Source organism: Moschus berezovskii, chromosome 11, assembly GCF_049115385.1.
Source record: "Moschus berezovskii isolate FMDL1 chromosome 11, NW_MosBer_1.0, whole genome shotgun sequence".
NCBI classification, from domain to species: domain Eukaryota; kingdom Metazoa; phylum Chordata; class Mammalia; order Artiodactyla; family Moschidae; genus Moschus; species Moschus berezovskii.
Genome location: NC_142470.1, coordinates 34,403,543 through 34,420,546, shown reverse-complemented (window position 1 = coordinate 34,420,546; position 17,004 = coordinate 34,403,543). Strand labels below are relative to the sequence as shown.

Genomic DNA, 17,004 nt, shown 5'->3' with positions numbered 1-17,004 from the left:
AAGAGAAAGTACTGCAGAAGAGCATCCCGTGCCCCGCCCGCTCCCGCACCAGCTGATCTCTCTCCAGACCCCAGGCCCGCGGGGTTGAGTCGGGCCTCGCAGCTGCGGCCCGACCCGCAAGCATCCCCAGCCGCGGCCCGCGCTGTCCCGGCTGCCCCGCCCCGCCCCCGAGGTCGGGCCAATCCCAGGCCGCGGCCTCGCCTCTGCCGCGGAGCCGCGCAAGGTGGGCCGCGGCAGTCACGTGACTGGAGACCCCGCCCAGCGGCGCCGAGGTCGCGGGTCCCGGCGCCCTCTGGCGGACTCGGGAGGAAAGGGCGCGACCAGGAGGGGGGCCTGGCCGGGGCTCGAAGCGGCGGACGCGCTTCGCGCTCGCGCGTCCAGAGCGCTAGTGCGGGCAGAGCTACTCGGCCGGAGCTGAGGGCGCGAATCTGGTCTGGGTCTCCCTCATCCCGTCCCCTGTGTACTCCTGTCGACCCATGAACACATAGGAGAGCAGACGGCTTGTTTAGTTTTTTTTTAGAAAAACCAAGTGTCTTTATTCCTGAATAGTTTAGTATGGCGGTGGGGGCCGGAGTCCCCTCGAGAGAGCCCTGGAGCAGAGGGACTCGGCCTGAAGGCCAGTTGGGGGAGCAGAGGGTGCCAGGATGGGCCCCTCCGCAGTCCGTGTCCTGCAGGGACGGCGATCAGGCCAACGGTCTGGACGAGGGGACCCCAGAGTCCCCGACCCGGTGCACTCCAACCATGGGGAGGACGCCGCTCGGCTCGGGGAGCCTCTGCTGCGGCTCCCCGGGGGTCGGCGCCGCGTCCCAGGCGAGACCCCGGGGAGCCCGCCTCCTGGCTGGCTGTTTGGCCGCGTAGACACTTCGGGCGGGTGGGACCCGGTCCCCGATACTTCCCCACCCCGCCGTCTACACCTGTTCGAGCTCCAGGTCTCCGTAGAGCAGGGCTCCGCTGAAAATGGTGAGCGGTTCCTCCGAGTGCGCCAGCTGCCCCATGACCAGGTCGATGCAGACCGTGTCCCCGACCTGCAGCGGCAGGATGAGGCTGAACACGCCTAGGGCGCCCGGGCTGGGCTGGCTCTCGGCCACCGGCTTATTCTCCAGGCCCTCGGGCTCGTAGCCACCGGAGTCTATGCGGGCCACGCCCAGGTTGGAGCGGGACAGCACGGCCTCCACCTTCTCGTGCCGGTGCCCCGTCAGCACCGCGCTCAGCAAGTAGCGCCCGGCCAGTGGCGCCGTGAACACGCCTGGGGACAAGAGTGACAGTGAGGAGGGGGACAGGTGGCAGGGGCCGGGAAGGCGTCTGGGAGCCCTTTCAGAACTGTACTCCGGAGGGACCCTCTGGTCTTTTCTACCTCTCTTCTACCAGGACCTGAGCTTCACAGACGGCAGGCAAGTCGGTGTTTTTGTTCATTTCCGCATCCCCAGCACTTGAGGACAGTGCCTGGGCAATAGCAGGCCCCCGAAAGAGCTGTAGAAGGATAGGCTCTTCCCCTCCCTACCCACCCCTCAATCCAAGTTGTGGTGAGAAGGAATAAATGAAGGAGAAAACAGGGTCTCCCCAAACCAGAGAATGAAAGGATCCAGCTTGTCTGAAAGGGCAAGAATGGGGACATGTCACCGCACAGCCTCCCCGACTCCCCCAGTGCCCAGCTGCCTGCTTCCAGGCTCACCAGTCTCTGGATCGTAGTAGCCCCCATCGTTGAGCAGGACTCTGTCGAAGGGCACCGTGCCTGGTTCAGACCGGGGCAAGCTCAGGGCAGCTGAAAAGGCTACCCGGGGCACAGAGGCTGCTGGTGCCCCCTCGGGTCCTGGGGTGGGGGGAGGGTGTCAGAGTGAATGTTCAGTGCAGCTCCCTTCTATTTCTCAATCTCCACCCACCAGGGCTGCCTGAGACCCTCCGTCCTCCAAATCCTGGCTTGGGTCCCCTCCCTCCAGCACTGAATGAGGGGAACTTACCCTGTTCACCTTGGGGACCTGTGGGGAGAGAAAAGGGAGCGGTGAGAACTAGGGCAGCTCTCACTGAGTCACTCAGCAAACACCTGCTTTCCCACTGTGCCAGGTGCTATGCAGACCCCCAAAGCAGAAATGGGGGAGACAGATGGGATCTATTCTCTTTAACCTTGTAGGCTCAGCCACAGTCTTCAACACAGCAAGGAGGCCACCCACAGTCAACTGGCCAGCACGCTGACTATCCTATCTCCTAGTTACTTTCCTAGTCAATGTCAGCCATGTAGGAGCCCCAGTTCTGCACCTTTTCCCCCCTTCTCTGTCAAGTTCAGAGTAGAATGTCAAGTCCAGGGCTGCCCAGGGCGCTGGCAGCCCTGGCTGCAGTAAGGATCTCAGCCTGCTCACCTGGTGGCCCCATGGGCCCCTTCTGTCCATCCTTGCCTGGAGGTCCTGGAGGCCCAGCGGGGCCAGGGGGTCCCTGCATCCCAGGAGGCCCTGGTGGCCCAGCCTCACCTGGAGGCCCTACGGTGACAAAACTGGGTTGAAGGAGAGCCATAAAAATGAGTTTCCAGAAGACAAGGAAGGTAGTGGATCCAGGGACAGGGTGATGGGGCCCCTTGCTGCCCACGCTGGGTACCTAGGCAGCAGAGCAACACTCCACCTCCACCCATAGGCCTGTCTGAGCCATCAAGGAGGGTGGGGAGCTGGGAACTTGGGTCATCTCTTGTGGACAAGCCAAGCCCTGGGACAGTGGTGGGTATGCGATTCATGCAGAGCAGGGCAAAGAGGAAGTAAACGAGATTAAGGTTAGCTTGTTGTAGGGTCAGGGAAGGAGAAAGAGAAAACTTGAAAAAGGTCCTACCCCTGCTCCCCGGTGCCTCCTCTTGCCCACTCACCGGTGAGGTCCTTCAAGCTGAGCTGGTGAAGCTGGTCCTCCAGCAGCAGCAGGGAGCTATTAAGGGCACCCAGGCGCTTGCCCAGGCCGGCCTGCCCCTCCAGCAGCTTCTCCAGTAAGGCTGCCTGTGTTTGGCTAGTGCTGTTGGTTTCCCGTAGCCCAGCCCAGAGCCCAGCCACGTGTCTGGAAAGGCCTTCACGCAGGCCCTGCAGTCCCCCAGCCACAGTGTCCAGCCGCTCACAGACTCCCTCCAGGCGGCCCAATCGCCCCTCTAGGCTGGGGCACTGGCCAGCCTGTGCCTGTCCCTCCTCCAGGCCTCGGAAGCGCTCCTCACTCTCTGTAGCGTGCTCTGTGGCCTCCTGTTGCAGCCTATTGATCTCAGAGATGATGCGGTCCTTGGTGGCTCCCAGGTCAGCCAGATCAGCACCCTGGCCCTCCACAGTGGTCTGCAGCTCATGCAGCGAGTCATTGAGGGAGCTGAAGGTGAGAATGACCTCAGAGAGCTCTCCTTGCAGGGCCTGGAGGGCTGAGCCTGAGCTGCCCCCGAACACACTGAAGCCATCCAGTGGTCCACGGCTCGGTCCCCCGACCCCAGGGCCGGCCCCAGGGCCCCGGGGGGGTAACAGCGGGCAGGAGCAGCGCTCCACGCCATCCCGCAGGCGGCCGAGTTCCTCTTGTACACCTCCGCAGGCGCCACAGCCCTCCTCCCCACGGGCCTGCAGCAGTCCCTCCAGTTGGCCCAGCCGTGCAGCTGTGAGATTCAGCTGCAATGCAAATTCTGCAGCCGTCTCACCCAGCGCATCGACGCGACCGTGGAGCAGGCCCACCACCCCTTGCAGTTGCTCCAGCGTGGCCTGCTGGGCCTCCCCAGCTGCTCCCAGCTTGTGCAGGTCTGAGCCCACCAGCCTCAGCTGCCCCTCACTGTCCAACACCCTGCGCTCCAAGGCACTGAAGATCTCCCTGATCTGGGAGTCCTGCTCCCCGGGGGCCCCAGGGCAGAGCTGCCCACATGCCTGCACTGCCCCTGCCACCTGCTCTTCCAGCTGATTCAGCCGCCCCCCCAGCTCCCCGCTCACATTGGTCAGCCGCCCCTCCAGCTTCTCTAGTTTGCCCCGGGCAGCAGGCAGCCAGTGGCCCAGCCCCCCAGGACGCCCCGGCCAGCCCTCCTCCTGTTCCTCCGAGGGGCCCAAGGTAGAGTTGAATCGGTCCTCCAGGCGGGAGAGGCGGGATGCTAAGCTGGTGTAGCCTGGAGGGTGGCCCCCCTGCCCAGATGCTCCTCCCAGGTGGGTGCCTCGCCGCCCGCTCAGCACTGTCACTGAGCCAGCCACAACATCCAGCCTCCGCTCCAGCTCAGCCAGTCGCCGGCCCAGCTCTGGAGGGCAGCACTCCTGAGGGGCCCAGCGGCCCAGGGCCTGCCCCGCGAGGTGCCGCTGCCGTTCCTCCACGGAGGCCAGTAGCTTCTCCAGCGCTCGCAGCCGCTCCCTGTCTTGCTGCTGCTGCCGTCGAAAGCCATCCAGCCCCGCCAGGCACACAGAGCATGACTCCTGCAGCCGCTGCTCCAGCTCCCGCAGCAGTTCCTCGCTGTGGCCTGGAGGGGCCGGGGTGGGGTCCGGAGCCCTGCTGCTGCCGCCGCCGCTGTGATGGTTGTTCAGATGGCCCAGCTCCTGGTCGTGGGTGGAGACGCGGTTGTCCAGGAGTTGCAGCTGCTGCTGGATCTCATTGAGGGTTTCGTGCACACCCGGGCGGGCTGCTGCATCTGCCGGCTGCTGCCTCCCGTTAAAGGCCGTCTCCACAGCCCTCTGGACGTCTTCGGTCAGGCGCCCGCTCAGTCCCTGCAGGACACCCCGAAGGCCCTGCAGCTCCTTTGTCAGGCTCTGCACCTGCTCTTCCAGCTGCTGGACCTTCTCGGACTCCCCAGGACCTGGCAGAGAAGGGGAGGAATAAGGCTGAGGGGCTGGACCGCAGAGTTCAGTGTCTGCCTCCTAGGGACCTTCTCTCCCTAGCTCCAGCGAAACAGCAGAGGTCCCAGCTGATTTGGACATTCCTTAGCTGGGTGACCTGGGCAAGAAAAGATGGAAAGAAAAAGCAAAACAAAACCCAAAAAAAGAAAAGATGGAAAGAAACTCCATTCACTGAAAGCCTCTGAGTCAAATATGGACCATGGCTCCTTCCCCTTTACAACAACTGCATTGCACAAATACCATTGTGTGTTTTAGTCGCTCAGTCATGTCCAACTCTTTGCGACCCCATGGACTGTAGCTCGCCAGGCTACTCTGTGCATGGGATTCTCCAGGCAAGAATACTGAAGTGGGTTGCCATTTCCTCCTCCTCATTCCTTCCTTCCCAAACCAGGAATCAAACCCAGGTCTCCCTCATCGCAGGCAGATTCTTTACCATCTGAGCCACTAGGGAAGCCCATTAGCTCTTTGCATTTAATAGATTGAGAGATAGAGGACCAGAGAGGTTGATTAACTGGGCCATGGATTACAAGTTTAATATGGTTCTATCATCCAGAATGCCTCCTAACTTTATGGAAACTGTTTCTGCAGCTGAACAAAAGGAACTGACAATACATCGCTTCCGCAGGATGAGTGAAATGTGAATGTGGGAGGCCCCTCTCCACACCACCACAGGGACAAACACAACTCCGAGGCAAGCTGCAGGGGATCTGGCTGGGTGTTGGAAGAGTCAGCCAGCAGTTCCTGTTTCCATAATTACAGCACGGCTATCTCCCTGGCAGGCAACACAGCACATCTGCAGTACTGGGCAACAGGGACTGCTGCATTCTGGGACCTGCAGTCTCTAGAGGCCACTGGGGTGTCTGGGACTTGTAGTCAGCTGCAGTGCATGCTAGGACTTGTAGTCCCAAGTGTCTATCCCCTTGGACCAAGCTTCTCCAAGGAATTCCCCCTTCCTCCCGCAGCTGTTCCCAACTAGGAAGTATCTTGGCCACACATGGGCGTGTGCGAGCACATTCTCTTTCTCTGCCTTCCTTTTCTCTGGGTCTCACTCAATCTCTCTTCTCTCGCACACTCAAACACACATACACACAACCCACACACAGACATTCTCTCTCTTGCTCTCAAGTGTGGAAAGGAACCTCAGGGATCTCATTAACTATCTTCCGTTTTCCGCGCCCCCCCCACCCCCCCAGCCCCCAGCCCTGACCTGCAGCAGGGGTCTCCCCGTAGCAGCCTGGCCCCATGCTTTTCCCCAGCACTGTCTCCATTCCTCTCCCTATCAACTCCCATACTCACCTTCCCCTCCCAGTCCACTCAGGTGGCTGCCCGCACTTGAGCCGGAGAGGTTGGGGCGGGCAGGCTGGGGCCGGGGCCGCGGTGTGGTGGGTGCAGGGCCCAGCGCCGGGGCAGGGCCCTCTGCACAGTCATCGCCCCCGTAGCCCTGGCAGCACCTCCATTCCATAGCCGTTACCGTTTTGTAGGCCACGCGGTAGCGAGGGCGCAGGAAGCTGCGGTACCTGGGAGAGGTGGAGGGAGGCCCCTTACTCCTCCTGCACTGTCAGTGATCCTGGCCCCTGTCCTCAGAGATGGGCCGCTGTTAGTGGGCTAGGTCTGTCCCTCGGGCTGGGTCCCCCTTACTGACCAGCATGTGGCCTTGCTCAGTTGACAGTTGTCAGCCGGTTGGCCGAAGGCCAAATCCCTGTTCTTCCTCCCCTTGTCCTATGCTGGAGCTTTGAATCGTCTCCTTGAATGTGGCCAGGCCCAGAAGACACATTCCCAAAGCTGGCAGGGTGGTCCAAGTGAGTTTGCCCTCAGTATCCCACCAGACAGAGTTGCCTCAGCATCTCCTCAAATGGCTCTCAACGAAGCCCCTGGTCCTGCCCCTGGCTACCTGCTTTGTATAAATAACCCAGGTTGGCGGCCCTAGCCCAGCCCCCACCAAGGACCCATCCTCACATGATACTGCGGGAACACTGGGGCTGGCCCCAGCCACAGGGCTGGTAGTCAGGCTTGACGAAGGTCTCCACTCCATCCTCAAGGACACAGCTCACTGTCCGGGTCACCACATAGGCACACCAGTTCCTGCAGGCACAACCCCACCTGGGTCTCAGGGCCAGAGACACAGATCCCGTGGGGAGGCTTAGGGGCTACCAGAAGGGCTGAGGGAGGGTCACGAGATGAAGGGCCTCTGGGGACCAGGGGAAGCCAGGGTTTTGGCAGGGACAGCTCCTCACCCCACCCCCCCACGCCTTCCCGTGTAGTAGGAGGCAATAAAGACTTTTCAAGATGGGAACAGGAGGCCCAGAAGGCAAAACCACAACTACGGGATGTTGATCCTCATGGCTGGGGCGCCTGGGGAGCATCTGAATTCACGCATTCATTCATGTCCCTTTCTGTCTCAACCCCCAGCTTGGCGTGGCCTGTGGCCTGCGTGAGCCGGCTGGCCAGGTTCCCTGGTGATCCACTGGCTTCTCCTCACCCCTCAGGGGAGTGGTCGGAGCAGGCAGGGGTCCAGCTCAGGGTTAAGGAGAGAATAAGCTATTCATGAGCTCGGCCGCCCTGGGGCTCTCAGTTCAACACTCTTGGCCCCCCTCTCTCCCCACCAACCACCAGCCTCCAGACCGAGTCTGCTGGAGAAAGGAAAGGAGCAGAAAAGTGGTGTGGGAAGCGTGGGTTACTGCATGGGGCTGAGGGAGCCCTAGCATGGGATGAGAGGTCTGCAGAGACTCCCAGGCTGGTGTGGACTGGCAGTGACAGGAAGGCCTGGCCCGTGGCTCTCAGGATAGTTTCCCTGGGCACCTAACGTGGAAATGATTCCCCATAAGGTTAGATGGGGGTGGGGGGGTACCTATCCACTCCAGGGGGCCCTGAAGGAAGGCGGGCATGCGAAGAGCCACCTGGTGGATGGGTTTCCTCGTCCCACTTCCTTTGCCCTAGTGTGGACAGCCCAGAAGAATGTACCCGGGGCAGGGGCCGGGACACCCACCCTCCCTTCTACCTCCAGCCTTGGGCTGAGACCCAGACTCCTACCTGTGGCGGCTGGCAGGTCGGGGGGCACTCTGGGCCTGGGTGCCCCCAGAGCTGAGGGCCCCGCCACTGCCAGTGTAGAGGCTGTAGCCGCGAGGAGGGTAGCTGGCTGCCCCCACAGCGGTGGTCAGCAGGCAGCAGAGGTAGCAGCTCCAGAGGGTTCCGGGGGCCATGGTGGGGGCGCTCCGCGGTGGCCCTCAGAGGCACATCCTGGCCTGACCACTGGCGCCTCTGCCCAGAGCGAGGGTGGGGGGATGCCGCTGCTCTGAGGGACAGCAGGTCCTGTCCCCAGCTTCCTGCCGGCAGCCCCCAGCCACACGCCTCCTCCTCGACTGCCTGGCCTGACCCCTCTCCCCCTCCCCTTTCCTCCTCAGGCTCCTGTCTGTCCGTCCTTCGATTCCTTCCGCTCTCCTCTTCTCCACTTCTGAGGGGAGTTTGTTCTCTGGGCCCCGCTACACACACCCTGGCCTCCTGCGCCCGGTCCCCGGCCCTCTCAGATGCTGCCTCCTGGGCCTCCACCCCCTCGCTCCATCTGGCCCTCCTCTGGTCTCTGCTGTCGGTTTTCCCCAGTGACCAGATCCTGGGGGTGACAGGGCTTTGCCCCTGTGGCTGCTCAGAGGCGCAAGAGTGGCTGTGGGGCGGGCCCTGGCCTCCCGCCTCTCGCTCTCCCTCACTCCCCTCCCTTCCCCCCCTGTCTGGCTGGCGGTCCAGCCTCCCCCTTCCTCCCCCGACCTCCAACCATCGTGCGCCACATCTGCTTCTTGTTAACTCCGGGAAAGAGAGAGGAAAAAAAAAAGGAAAAACAGAGAAATGTGGAGTTGCCGCCGGGCTTGGGGCCAGCCTCTCAGACAGGCCACATGGAGCAGAGCCGGGGCCAGAGCTGGGGAGGAGGCCCAGGGCTGGTCGCTTAGACAGGGAACGGGAGCTAGAGCCACAGCTCTCCCGGGGCCAGGGCAGGGCTCCCCCCCACCCCCACCCCGGAGAGGAAACCTAGGAGAGGTGGAGAGGAGAGCCGTAAAAGGGAGAATGAACTTGCAGGGGCTCAGCAGAACCGCCACTCACCATCTAGTCCAGCTGCCTCCTTTTATAGATGTGACAATTGAGGCCCAGAGTGGGAAAGTAATTTGTCCAAGGTAACACAGCAAATCAAGAGCATGGCTCAGATTAGAATCTAAATAGTACCCAGGTCAGTGGCTTGGGAGGAAAGAGGAGGAGAGGAGCAAAAGCTACTGGACCAGGGAGCAAAGGGAGAAGGACTCCACAGAGGCCGGCAGGAAATTCAGAGAAGCCAGAGGAAGAAAGGAGTCCGGCAATGGAGAGCAGCTTCTGTCAAGCATGGAGAGGACTTGGGCAAGAGGAGAAAGACTTCATTCTCCAAAGGCCAAGTGAACGTGGGTGTCAGGCTTGTCTTGGTGAAAGTCATGAGTGGGGGAGGGGAGGCAGGGAGATGAGTTGGGCCCTATCTGTTTAGCCTGAAGGAAGTCACTCCCTACCCTGGAGCCAAGTCTGATAGCCTCTGAGGCAGGCAAGGAAGTTGACTCAACCACCACCCTGTCTGGTAGGCTCCTCGTGAGATGTCCGAATCTGTCATATGGCCCCCCTCACCATCTGGCCCTCAGCATTGGGTTCTGTCCAGGTTTCCCTGCATGGTGGGCCACTTGGGAGACAGAGGCAGAAGTACTAAAATGAAATCAGGCGAGAGTGCGGGGTGTGGGTGCTGACGAGGTGCCCAGGGAGCAAAGGCCCACGAAGGACTCAGTCAGGAGCAGCTGGTCCTGTTGGGGGACAGGATACAAGAGAGAACGAACACAGGCTGGACGGACAGAAGGCCAGGGGGCCAGACAGATGGATGCTGTGCTCCGGTTAAGAGGAAGAGAAAGACAGCTGACTGCTGCGGGGAGTCAGAGAAGAGCTATTGGAAGAAAGAGAACCTGATCCGTGTTGGAGGGAAAAGCGAACCACAGAGACCAGGGGAGTGGAGAGATTTCGGGTTGGCAAAAGTGGTCTGTCTCAGTTTCCTCATCTGTAACTTGGGAGTAATAGTACTCTCCTCCTTCCTAGGTTTGTGAGGATTCAGTTAATCCATGTAAAGCATTTGGAATAGTGCCTGACACATGGTAAATGCTACATAAGTGTTAGCTCTTCTCTGTTTCACAAAGTCGATTGTGGAAAAAATCAGAGAGAGAGCCTCAGAAGACTGGTTAAGAGCTTGGGTTACAAGTTTTTAGTATGGGGGTGAATACACACAGAGAAAGAAGATATTCTCGGCAAGAGCAATGGACTGGGTGTTAGAGCACAAGAATGCTGGTTCCGGCTTCTCCTCTAAATAGTGTTATCACTTTGAACAAATCCCCTGACTCCACTGGGGGTCTGCTGTCATCTCAGGTCCCTTTCAAATTCTATGTTGCAAAGTGATGCCAACCTGGGAGAGCAGGTTGTGGCTGCTTGGTGAGGAATGAGGGACCAGATAAAGGGAGAAGATTCCAGGGTTTGAGCCAGGGTGGTAAAGTTGAGAAGAGGAGCTGGTCTGAAGGGAAGAAAGATGATCTTAGTTTGGGCATTCCAAGTTTAAGAGGAGAGTAACCAGGCTATGATCTTCCCAGTGGTCATGTATGGTTGTGAGAGCTGGACAGTAATGAAGGTAGAACACCAAAGAATTGATGCCTTTGAACTGTGGTGCTGAGCACCACACTGAACTGTGGTGCTGTGGTGCTGGCACCCCACTTCAGTATTCTTGCCTGGAAAATCCCATGGATGGAGGAGCCTGGTGGGCTGCGGTCCATGGGGTCGCTAAGAGTCAGACACGACTGAGCGACTTCACTTTCACTTTTCACTTTCATGCATTGGAGAAGGAAATAGCAACCCACTCCAGTGTTCTTGCCTGGAAAATCCCAGGGATGGGGGAACCTGGTAGGCTGCCGTCTATGGGGTTGCACAGAGTTGGACACAACTGAAGTGACTTAGCAGCAGCAGCAGCAACTGTGGTGCTGAAGACTCCTGAAAGTACCTTGGATAGCAAGGAGATCAAACCAGTCAATCTTAAGGGAGATCAACCCTGAATAGTCAATGGAAGGACTGATGCTGAAGCTGAAGCTCCAGTATTTTGGTCATCTGATGCGAACAGACAACTCATTGGAAAAGTCCCTGATGCTGGGAAAGATCGAGGGCAGGAGGAGAAGAGGGCTTCAGAGGATGAGATGGCTGGACAGCATCACCGATGCAATGAACGTGAACTTGAGCAAACTCCGGGGGTGAGGGACAGGGAGGCCTGGCATGCTGCAGTCCATGGGGTCGCAAAGAGTCAGACATGACTGGGCAACTGAACAACAACAACACATCTTGATGAAAATAAACATCCACAGGAGACGGTTAGCAAAGTGGGTCTTGATTCTGAGAATCGTTTGCAGGGCAATAGTTGGGAACTATGAGAATGGGTGGGGCTTCCTAGGTGGTGCTGGTGGTAAAGAACCGATGGGTTCTTTCATCTACCATTGGCAGATGGCCAATGAAAGAGACAAGAGACACGGCTCGATCCCTGGGTGGGGAAGATCCCCTAGAGGAGGGCATGGCAACCCTCCAATATTCTTGCCTGGAGAATCTCATGAAGGAGCCTGGTGCGCTACAGTCCAAGAGGTTGCAAAGAGTTGGACACGACTTAAGCAACTTAGGACATACATGAGAATGGGTACCACCGTGTCAATGTGACTCTGAATGATGCGTCCCTGGGGTCCTATGGCCCAGAATACGATCCTGATGACTGGCAGAAATGTTGCCAAAAAGACGTGATGGTGAAAGCAAACACTGGAACCGTTAGAAATGGAAATCTGTGGCTGTTCCTTAGAGGTGAGGGGCCCAAACCTAGGGAGACTTGAAGGAAATGATCTTGGAAGGTCCTGATTTCAAAGTCGCTTTCACTGGAAGGCTATGGCTTTGTCCCTGGTCTCCACATAAGTTCTAGGCCCTGGCTCCGACCCTGGTAGGAAACCAACTTCCTTCCCCTTCAGCAGCCTCTGGCAACCTGAAGTCATCCCAGCCATCTTGTCACTAACCCAGTTGTCACCCATTCCTTTGCCTGACCCCTCAAGTTAAAAAATCTGTTGTATCTTAAGTGTGTCAAGTTAAAAATGCTGGCTTTGAGATATAATGGCAGTAGGTTGCATTTTGTTTAGTCCTGTAATTAGGAGCCAAAATCTAGGGACTGACATGAATGTTTATGAGATCTCAAAGAAATCAGTGGCTCTGGGTTCACTGCCAGGTGTGTGTGTGTGTGGGGGGACAATTCCTGGGTTCACTGGGGAGGCCTGAGGTATTGGACAAGCAGGCTGCACTGGAGACTAAGTTTTCAGGGAAGGCAGTGGCGGCAGTGGTGGTATTGATAGGCAGCCATAAATTTCTAGAGACTGGCAAGAGAATTCTTGAGACCAAAAAAGGCTAAGCGTCCCTGGGGCAGTAGGACAAGGTCTATTTTATAACCACTCCAAGATAGGAAATTGCCAAAGGTCTAGTGCCAGTGGGAAATCTTGGCTACAGCAGGGGACTAACTCATTCAGTCAACCATCACTGACAGCGGTGAGCTCCTACATCGGGGCCAGGACAAACAGGGGCATGGGCAGTAAGGAGCGTTTTATGGCTACCGCCCTCTGTCCGAAGGCTGAACAGTGGGAAGAAAAAAGCGGGAATAATATGAACCCGGCCTTGGGTCATACAAATCCAGAGGGGAATTCCAGCTTGTGGGGACTCAGGCAAAGGTCCACTCCAGCACAAATACACACATTTACCTTTTCCTTCCAACCCTTCCCACAGGTGTCATATTTAGGAGCCAACCTCCCTGGACTCAGAACCCAGTTCTCTTTTCCAGGTCTTGTTGCTTTTTCACTCCTGAGCCTAATCCTGACCATGACTTCTTGAAAATGTCACATTAATCACAGAGACTAAGCTTCACATTTCCCCACTCTTTGTCCCCCCCCACTTTCTCTCCCCTAACTACCCCAGGATAAGGCTTCACCTGACTCACTTCCCTCATGCTTTCTCACCCAAGATATTTTCAAGATTTGTTAGTTCCTAGAGTCGGACACAACTGAAGCGACTTAGCAGCAGCAGCAGCAACAGCTTAGTCCTGAGAAGGCAATGGTAACCCACTCCAGTACTCTTGCCTGGAAATTCCCATGGGCGGGGGAGCCTGGTAGGCTGCAGTCCATGGGGTAGTGAAGAGTTGGACACGACTGAGCGACTTCACTTTCACGCATTGGAGAAGGAAATGGCAACCCACTCCAGTGTTCTTGCCTGGAGAATCCCAGGGACGGGGCAGCCTAGTGGGCTGCCATCTACAGGGTCACACAGAGTCGGACACAACTGAAGTGACTTAGCAGCAGCAGCTTAGTCCTGGGCTTCCCAGGTGGTGCAAGCGGTAGAGAACCTGCCTGCCAATGAAGGAGATATAAGAGATGTGGGTTTGATCCCTGGGTTGGGAAGATCTCCGGGAGGAGGGCATGGCAACCCACTCCAGTATTCTTGCCTGGAGAATCCCATGGACAGAGGAGCCTGGTGGGCTACTGTCAATAGCGTCTCAAAGAGTTGGACACGACTAAAGTGGCTTAGTGCGCATGCACAAAGTCCTAGAGACCATCCTTATTTATGTATTTTTGGCTGCACTGGATCTTTGTTGCTGCACTTGGGCTTTCTCCAGTTGCGGTAAGCAGGGGCTACTCTCCATTGTGGTGTGAGGGTTTCTTGTTGTGGTGGCTTCTTAAGGTTGTGGAGCACGGGTTCTAGGTGTGTGGGCTTCAGTAGTTGCAGCACATGAGCTCAGTAACTGTGACACGCAGGCTTAGTTGCCTTGCAGCATGTGAAATGTTACCAGACCAGGGATTGAACCTGTGTTGCCTGCACTGGCAGGCAGATTCTTAACCACTGGACCACCAGGGAAGTCCCTGGAGACAAGTTTTAACTTGGTTAAAAAGTTCCTCCAGGCACTAGGCCAAGTGACCCATTCAAGGCTGATTAAGACTCACTGAACTAGGCACAGGAAGTTCTGGGAGGTGAAGGACATTTCTGGATGATTCTAAAAAACAAACCCTATTCCGCTTGTCCCTGACCCTAGGCCAATCTATTGGGTCCACTATCTAACAGGGAGTATGGAACAGAGGAGCAGGAATCACGGGACACTGTCTTTAGCCATTTGCAGAAATTTGGTCAAATCAATTACCTTCTGGGCTCCAGTTTCCTGCCTCATAAAATGACCTTGAAGGCTCCCTTCAGCTCCAAGAGTCTAGTTTACTTTGCACCCGGGTCAGCTGGTTTTTAGGACAGCCTTGAGAAGCTGAAGCACGTCCAAGGTCTTCCCTCGTGTTCTTTACAATCTAGAAAGTGTACTTTCTAGGATCTAGTTCTGTTTCAACAGTGGATCTAAATGTTTGGCTGCACTTGGATCTGCTTTAAATTTCCAGGAGACACAAAGCATAACATGTGTAATCCCTTAAGACCCAGACCCTTATTCTCCCAGAGCAGAGCTGGGAACAGACTGCTCACTGAGGGACACATGAGGGAGTGAGTACACCGCTGGGGTTTCACTTTGTTATGTGCAGGGAACATGGGCTTGAGATTCTAAATAGGAAACTTCTGGGAAATACTGGGTGGGGGCTGGGTGATGAGGTAGGGGAGGCCAGGGAACTACAGACTGCTAAAGGTAGAGACACAGTTTAGGAGTCACTGGGCTGGAGCATGGTGGACAAACTGCTGATGGTCCCAAGTCAGGGAAGCCCACTCCCGGCTAGTGAGTGCACCCTTAGCTGTTCCAGCCCCATAGCAGCTCCTGTAGTTTTCTTTGGCTCAGAGAACCAGAGGCGTCCCCTGAGCCCTGGCCCCCCTCTACCGCAAAGCAACTGGCTTCCATTACCCCTGACAGCTCCAGAGCAACAGCCCAGCCCCCGGCCCCAGCCTGGCTTAGTGCCGTTCCCTTTTATGGTGAAGCTGAGGGAAAGCAAGAAGTGAGGGGGAGTAAGTTTGGGCTGGGCAGAGGGTTGTAAAGCTCCGGGCTGCCTCTCCCCTCACGAAAGACCCTCGGACATCTACCTACTGTCATCTTTTTTTCTCCTCGGAGGCCCACTCTGCTAACCACCCACACGACCCCTTTTGCCGCTCCCAGCCCTTCCTCCTTTTCCCCCTCCCCGACATCCGGGGGCTGATTTCCCACTTGGCCCAAGTCCCACGGTTTGGGTTTTGATTCCAGGAGGGTCCGCCCTATTTCCAACGCCCACCTCTTGGGGTGGGATGGAGGGAGGGAGTCCGACTAAGGGAGGCACCGGTCAGATCACAGGCAGGATAGTTCTTTTCGGCGCATATGGGGCAGAAAGGCTGGCGCGCCAAGGAGAAGGACCAGGCCGCCCCACTCCAGTCCCCATTCTACACCGCCTCTCATCACTCTCCCCGCCGCCCGGGCCAGGGAGGGGACACTGAGGGCAGGGCGCAAAGGAAGCACCTGGCCGGGCCGGGAAGCGAAGGATGGGCAGCAGCGCGGGGGCCGGGACAGGAGAGTAGGGGGGCACCGTCTAGGCTCAAACCGAGATCCTCGCCCGGCCCCGCCGCAGCCCCCTCACTCTAGCCCACTCCTTGGCTCCAGCGAGGTTGCCCTAGGGCCGCTAACCGCGTTCGGGGAAGCGCCAGCTGCAGTCAGCTGCGCCGCGCGGCGTCCGGAGCGCGCGTCCGCCCCGCGACCCACACGACGGCCCTCCCTCTTCGGCCCGACCCAAGACCCCGCCCCTCGCGAGCGCGCCGCGGGAGCAGGCGAGACGCTGAGGCTAGAGAGCCCTTACCGGCCGAGCCTCACAACCGGAAATGCCTGGTTGGGAGCCCAATTGGCGCTTCAAACTTCCGGTCCAGGTTTCCTACCTCAAGCTAGTCCCCAGACCGCGTCGGAGCCGAGTCCCGCTGATCAGGTAAGAGGCACGCAGGCGCGATCCCCGACCCATAGGCGGTGACTGGACCAGGGCGGGCAAGGACGGGTCCTGGTTTGGGCGAGAAGTGCTCTGGTCCGCGGCTCAGGCCCCCCTCTTCTCCTCAGCATGATCACGGACGTGCAGCTCGCCATCTTCGCCAATATGCTGGGCGTGTCGCTCTTCCTGCTAGTCGTTCTCTATCACTACGTGGCCGTCAACAATCCCAAGAAGCAGGAATGAGAGTGGCGCTTTTTCTGCCCCAGGTAACGATCCGGGGCTGTAGCGCCTAGTCCCTGGAGAGTGAGCGGGAAGGCCGCGCCAGGGCCTGCAGAGTTCGAGACTTCAAATCGGAACGTGTTGGGCCAAGCATGATACAGTCCAGAACGGGCCCCCTTTATCCCCACAAAGTAGCGAGTGCCCTGCCCCCTTCCCCCTTAAACCGCTTCCTGCTTGAACGGGGTGGGTACCGTCAACCCACTCAGTCCCCATCTTCATGTGGTCCCGATTTCCAAGTTTATAGTATGGGTGCAAGGAGGTACTGACACCCTAAGGAATAAAGGTAATGAGGATGCCATCCAAGTATGAGGATTTGGGCTCTTCACTTAAAATAGTTCTTACTTTTCCAAGGTTGTTAGGTCTTTATTTCTGCATAATTTTTTTGTGAGGGGGTTGCGGAAATAGAGAATTCTATTTCAGGGGCACAGGGCGCTTATGTAGGAAGTGGCTACTATAGACCTAAGTCATAGATAAAGAGTGGGATGGGGGAGGTTGTATGAAGGGCTTGTAAACGAACCTGTAACAGTGGTGAGAACTGTAAGGGGGGAACAGGCTGGATGGGAGTTGGTTCTGAAGGAAAGCCCCAGAGGAAAGCTGCAGCATTTTCCTTACCTCAGGTCTTTCCCCCTCTTTTCTAGGGTTCCAGGACATAGTCTGAGGCAAGATGGAGGGTATGAGGGGCCTTCACACTTCACTTCATCCCTTCTACCCATCACAACACACAAAGCAACTCCACCTGGATTTTTCCAAACAACTTTTATTTCCTCAAAGTCTTCCTTAACCCTATGGAACAAGAAGCTGCCACTGAATAGGGCCCAGTATAGGGGCTCCTTTCTTTTCTACTCCCTCCCCCCAATATAAAAATATATATATATATTTTTGTGGTCCCAAAATCTTGTGCTGTGGAGGGAGGGAAGGGGTGGCAGGTCCCTGCTTTGTCCTGTCTCAAGGTGATGCTTTGC

The 17,004-nt window shown here is 57.5% G+C and overlaps 2 protein-coding genes and 1 pseudogene across 2 annotated transcripts; 1 reads left to right on the top strand and 2 right to left on the bottom strand.

The window, feature by feature from the left end:
• Positions 1-507: 507 nt before the first annotated feature.
• Positions 508-8,484, bottom strand: EMILIN1 (elastin microfibril interfacer 1). Its single transcript, XM_055400530.2, has 8 exons — positions 7,836-8,484; positions 6,762-6,887; positions 6,102-6,322; positions 2,846-4,765; positions 2,355-2,471; positions 1,959-1,976; positions 1,673-1,810; positions 508-1,246 (listed from the first exon to the last, which is right to left on the bottom strand). The coding sequence occupies exons 1-8, from the start codon at positions 8,003-8,005 to the stop codon at positions 909-911; spliced, it is 3,048 nt and encodes a 1,015-aa protein (XP_055256505.1). The 5' UTR covers positions 8,006-8,484; the 3' UTR covers positions 508-908.
• A 1,039-nt stretch (positions 8,485-9,523) lies between these two features.
• On the bottom strand, positions 9,524-15,249 carry LOC148776117 (uncharacterized; annotated as a pseudogene).
• Positions 15,250-15,607: 358 nt separating this feature from the next.
• OST4 (oligosaccharyltransferase complex subunit 4, non-catalytic) lies at positions 15,608-16,918 on the top strand. Its single transcript, XM_088841243.1, has 3 exons — positions 15,608-15,766; positions 15,892-16,029; positions 16,681-16,918. The coding sequence occupies exons 1-2, from the start codon at positions 15,666-15,668 to the stop codon at positions 16,004-16,006; spliced, it is 216 nt and encodes a 71-aa protein (XP_088697369.1). The 5' UTR covers positions 15,608-15,665; the 3' UTR covers positions 16,007-16,029; positions 16,681-16,918.
• Positions 16,919-17,004: the final 86 nt, after the last annotated feature.